The 6,000-nt window shown below is 43.1% G+C and overlaps 1 protein-coding gene across 1 annotated transcript; it reads right to left on the bottom strand.

The window, feature by feature from the left end:
- Nucleotides 1-2,011: 2,011 nt before the first annotated feature.
- TRIM75 (tripartite motif containing 75) lies at nt 2,012-3,624 on the bottom strand (the record flags this gene model as incomplete). Its single annotated transcript, XM_079142516.1, has 1 exon — nt 2,012-3,624. Exon 1 carries the CDS (start codon nt 3,416-3,418, stop codon nt 2,012-2,014), a length of 1,407 nt encoding a protein of 468 aa, XP_078998642.1. The 5' UTR covers nt 3,419-3,624.
- Between the last annotated feature and the right edge of the window lie 2,376 nt (nt 3,625-6,000).

Below are 6,000 nucleotides of genomic sequence, written 5' to 3'. Positions count from 1 at the left end.
ACAAGGAAAGGGAATAGGGATATCTCAATGAAATTGACCAATTACCTTATGTATATATGAATGTCACAATGGATTCTATTATGTATAATTATAATGCACCAATAAGAAACTTTTAAGAGAGCAGGTGCAGGTGGGGTGGCAGGGAGAGAAGAATGAACTTTGGATAGTATAGAGGAAAATGGGGTGGGGGACATAAAGTAGAATGAAACAGACAGTATTACCCTATGCATATGTATGATTACATGAGTGGTATGAATCTACATTGTGTACAACCATAGAAATGAAAAGTTGTTACCCCATTTGTGTACAATGAATCAAATGTGTCTGTAAAAATAGAAGATTTTAATATTAAAAAAAAAGGGAATGGGGATATGGCTTAGTGATTAAGCACCCAGGTTCAATCCCTGGTCTTACCAATAAAAAAAATTAACTGAAAAAATTACTGAAAAGCAAAGTTAGCAAACTAAAACATAATGACCAACAGCTTTTTTACATACCAACATAACTGGAGGTTTCTTTTCCTTTTTTAACATCAAATTTATTTAACTGATACATAAAAAGCATAAAAATTGTACTATCAACAGGGTATGTGGTGCTTCAGTTACATACCTATACACTGTGTAAGATTTAAATCAAATTAAACATATCCATTTCCTCATATATCATTTCTTTATGGTGAAAACTCAAATTCCTTTCTAGCTTTTTGAAATACACTGCACCTTATTATCTAAAACCATCCTGTTCTGCAGTAGCACACCAGAACTTCTGGCTCCTAACTCTAACTTAGTACCCAGTGATAACTCTTTTCCTTTCCCTGCCTCCCCCCAACTTAAGAACCATTTTTTTAAATTTTTTCTTTAGTTGTAGGTGGACACAATCACAATATCATTATTTTTATGTGGTGCTGAATATTGAACCCAGTGCCTCATGTGCTAGGCAAGTGCTCTACCACTGAGCCACAACCCCAGCCCTAGGAACCTGAAATACAATGGGAAGTAATCTCAGCTATTCAGGAAACTGAGAAAGGAGATCACAAGTTTAAGGCCAACCTCGACAATTTAGGCAGACCCTGTGTCTCATAAAAAGGGCTGGGATCCTTTTTTGTGTGTGGCACACATCTGTAATCCCAGTGGCTTGTAGACTGAGGCAGGAAGATCCCAAGTTCAAAGTCAGCCTTAGCAACTTTGGTAGACTATCCCTGGATTCAATCCCATCACCACCACCAAAAACAAAAAAAGGCTGTAATGATTATAACAAAAAAATGGGGAATGGGAATAAATATCTTAATATAAGGGGTTTGATAATTCATGTAAAACTTTCAGTTGATTAAAAGTCATGCATGGTGGTGCATTCCTGTAATCCCAGTGACGTGAGAGGTTGAGGCAGGAGGATCATAGCATCTTTGCTATGCCCTTAGCGACTTAGTGACACCCTATCAAATGAAAAGGGCTGGGCATGTGGCTCAGTTGTAAAGCACCCTTGGATTCAATCCCCAGCACCACTAGGGGAGATAAAAAGGTATAGTGCTTTCTTTGCACATACCATATAACTGCCTTCACTTTGGAATTTAAAGACTAAAACTATATTAGAAAAAGTTATTAAGGTAACTCCATACCTGTTCCCATTAGCATCAGAAACAAGACAAGAAGGCTCACTCTTATAGTTATTTCTTACAGTTCTGGGGTTTCCAACAAACATTTAGATAAAAATACGGGACAGGGATGTAGCTCTATGACAAGCTAGACCACTTGCCTAGCATGCGTTAGACCCCCCGGGGGAAAAAATGTCAATGGAAAACAAAAGGAAAGTGAAATATAATTGTGAGAAGTTCATCATAAACACAATTCATGTACAAAAAGGGCCTTGGGCAGGGGATGTGGTTCAGGGGCAGACCTTGGGTTCAATCTCTAGCACCACCCCAAATACCCCAAAATTTAAAATTTGGATTTAAGGAATCCCTGTTAAAATAATTCAGCCTATTGGGTTTTTTTGTTTTTTTTTTTTTTTTTTTTCATTCACTATCTGTTCCCGTACAGATTCTGAGGGGTTTTGAACCAGGTCCTATGAAGAAATAAGGGCGCAGAGGTCCACTAAACGTGTCTGTGAACGTGCAGATATGGGATTTCTCAGGCATGTTGTAGAAGGAGATCTCCCCCAGCTCACAGTCCAGGAAAATGCCAATGCCTCTGGCTCTCAAGTCTGACCGCAGAGGGGCTGGATCAGCTCCTGGAGCCTCGTAGCCATCATTCAGCTGCCGAATCTTCCAGCATCCCTGCTGGGCTGATGGTCGCCTTGCCTTGGTGGACAGAGAGGCTCTGCAGACGCCAACAGCCCACTCAGACTTGTCTCCCACTTCCACTTCCCAGAAATGCCTCCCAGAACGGAAATCTGGAAGACCTAGGACAACTGGGTTGGCTGTGAACCTTTTGGCAATATCAGGGACATTTTGTTTTCTCTTTGTGTATCGGACACATTTTTTATCCTCAGAAACAATCAAGTTAGGGTGAGCTGTTTCGGGGTCTAGAACTATATCTACTTTGAATTCTTTTATTATTTTCTGCAGGGCAGAATACTGGGGAGGAAAATTGCAGGCTTCCCTCTTTAAATGAATTGAAAAGATTGGTGGGCTGATCTCACTGTCAGACTTCTGGTAGAAATGCTTAATTTGGGACAGCAGTTCCACCTCAGACAATACATGGTGCTCTTCCAACCTGCTTAGTAAACTTTTGAGCGTACAAGCGTAGTTTGAAAACGCTGTTATGTTTTCACTGAGTTTTTGCTGAATGTCCTTCTCTTCTTCAGCTAACCTTGACAGAGCTGCCTGTTGTTCACGCTCTAAAAATTGGTTCAGAAGTTCAAATTCGGAGGATAATTTCTGTTTCTGGTGTTCCACCTTCTCTCTCAGCTCTAGGGGTATTTTGCTTTGAATGCTTATTAATTTTTGAACGTCTGCCACTCGCCTCTTCAGGGGCTCCATGTAACTCTGCAGCGTTTCCCTGTGGTGAGAGGCGGCCTCCTCAACGGGCCTCATGTGGTGGCCGTAGTGGTCAGGGGGCCGAGCGCACAGGGCACACAACAGCTCCAGGTCCTCCTCACAAAAAAGGGTCAGGACTTCATCGTGCTTCTCACACAGGTTGGTCTTGTCAGGCCTCTTCCTCTTCCTCAGGCTGATGTGGAGCAGCCGGGCAATTTCAATCATCCTCCCCAGCTGGGTGTTGCTCCTGAAGTGCCCTTCTTCGCACTGATGACGACAGGTAGGACAAGGGAACCTGTCTTGCAGGTCTGCCCAGGACTGCTGGATGCAGAAGCGACAGAAGTTGTGCCCACATTCGATGGTGACCGGGTCTCTCAGGTCATCCAGGCAGATGGGGCACTTGGCTTCCGCCTGAAGTCTTGTTAGGGCTGCTGCTACGGCCATTGGGCTGACTGATGGTCTGGCCTGAGGCGGGCTTTCTTCAGGAGTTTGGCTTTGGGGGTTCTCTCCAGCCAGAGGGTCTCACTTCAGGCCCCTGGTGCTCCCAGCCCTTGAAGTCCTAGCAGACCCTTTAATTACAGCTGCAACAGGAGTCTCTTCCAACGGCCTACAGTCGATCACAGCCGCACTTACAACCTTTGGCAGCTCAGAGTTGCTGTACAGGAGAAGAAATTTCTCTTAAGGAAAACAACAATAACAGCCACCAGTTTCCTTAGGTTGGTTCACCCACTACCATGTTCTGGCAGAACAGGTGGTGCTCACAAGTCCCCAGTCCTGCATCCCCATGCCTATTATTATACCCTGGCTTCACCCCCATGTGGCACCAGACTCCATGGCACCTCTACTCACCAGTTACCCCAGCTGGAGCTGTGGGAAGGACACAGGCCCCAGACAGACCACACTGAGCTAGAATGCAGCCTTGGGTACCTAGCTCTGTAACTTGGAGAACTTTACTTTATAGCCCAAACTTGTGGGTTTGTTTATTTTTTTTGGGGGGGGGGGATGTAGGGGGGTGCTGGGAATTGAACCTGGGGCCTCCTGCTCCCACTTTCTAAGCAGGTGTTCTATCATAGAGCTATATTCCCACAGTAGCCCACACTCCGGGAATCAGGTAAGTAAGGATAATAATTTCTCTAGACAAACCTTTTTTTTAGTTGTAGATACCTTCATTTTAATTATTTATTGTTTCATGGTGCTGAGGATCAAACCCAGTGCCTCACACATGCTCGGTAAGTGCTCCACCACTGAATTACAAGCCCAGTCCAGAAACTTTTGTCTCCCAAAAATACAGAATTTACAAACCAGGCATGGTGGTACATGCCTTCAATCTCAGCTACTTGGGAGGCTGAGGGAGGAGGATCATAAGTACAAGGCCAGCCTCAGCAATTCAGTGAGACCCTCAGTTCTTAGCAAGTCCCTGTCTCAATTAAAAACAAAAATAAATAAAGAGCTGAGGATGTAGTTCAGTGGTAGTTAAGTGCCCGTGGGTTCAATCCCTACTCTATAAATAATTCACAAAAGACCCTAATGGTTGGGATTTTTTTTTTTTTTTTTTTTTTTTTTAGGTACTGGTGATTGAACCCAGGGACACTTAACCATTAAAACACAACTCCTGTCCTTTTTTGTTTTATTTAGAGACAGCATCTCACTCACTGAGTTGCTTAGGGCTTTGCTAAATTGCCAAGGCTGTCTTTGAACTCTCCAGCCTCCAGCCTCAGCTTTTCCAGCCGCTGGAATTACGGGTACACATTATGGCATCCAGCAATTTTGGATCTTAAATAAGTTTTTCTGGTGGCTCAAAATTCACATCTACTATAGTTTATGTTTTTCATCTTTGCTTCTCTATGTTTGAATGTATTCACAGAAGACTTATTTATTTGTGAAGTGAAACCCAGAAGGCAAATACCACATACAAACTGAAGGGCATAGTGGCATGTGCCTGTGATCCCAGTGGCTTGGGAGGCTGAGATAGGAGGATGGCGAGTTCAAAGCCAGCCTCAGCAAGGCCAGGCACTAAGCAACTTAATGAGACCCTGTCTCTAAATACAAAAAAATAGGGTTGGGGATGTGGCTTTGTGATTGAATGCCCCTGAGTTCAATCCCTGGCACCTCCCCCCCCCGCCCCATTAAAACATACAAATTAGCCAGGCACAGTGGAGCATGCCTGCAATCCCAGCCGTTTGGAAAGATGAGGCAGGAGGATCACAAGTTTAAAGCCAGCCTCAGCAATTAAGCAAGACCCTAAGCAACTTTAGCAAGACCCTGTCTCAAAATAAAAAAAGGCGGACTGGGGATATAGCTCAGTTGGTAGAGTGCTTGCCTCCCAAGCACAAGACCTGGGTTCAAATCCCCAGCACCGCAAAAAAAAAAAAAAAAAAAAAAAAATGTATAAAATAAAAAAGGCTGGGATGTGACTGTGTATATGAGCACACTGGGTTTATTTCCTGGTACCATAAATAAATAAACTGTTAAAAAATAAATAGATAAAAACACACAAATTAAATATAAATAAATCCTTGAAAAATACTTTCAGTATTCTGGGCAAGGTGGCACACTTTAATCCCAGCAACTCTGGAGGCCAAGGCAGAACTGCAAGTTTGAGGCAAGTCTCAGGAACTTAGAGAGACCCTGTCGCAAAACATAAGGATGAGAATGTAGCTCAGTGGTAGATCACCCCTGAGTTCAATTCCCAGTACCAAAAATAAAAAAGGAAAAATTAGAAATGTCTTGTGAGCATTGGCCGAATAAACTCCAGTCTATGCACTTAACACACATTCTACACAACACAATAGCAAGCAAAATTTAAAGAAAAGATAGTAATGAATGTACTGATATAGAAAGATGCACCACAATACTGTGGTATGGAAACAGCAGGCAGGGCTGGGGATGCAGCTCCTGGCAGAGTGCTTGCTTGGTATGTCCATGGTCCTTGGTTTGATCCCCAGCACAGAAGGGAAAACAAAAAGGTGATACAAAGTTTGCCTTTGTTTGTTTGTTTGTTTGTTTTGTACTGAGGATCTAACCTA

Source organism: Sciurus vulgaris (assembly GCF_902686455.1).
Source record: "Sciurus vulgaris genome assembly, chromosome: 5".
NCBI classification, from domain to species: domain Eukaryota; kingdom Metazoa; phylum Chordata; class Mammalia; order Rodentia; family Sciuridae; genus Sciurus; species Sciurus vulgaris.
The sequence above is the reverse complement of the archived record's forward strand: the minus strand, read 5'-3'. Positions and strand labels throughout refer to the sequence as shown.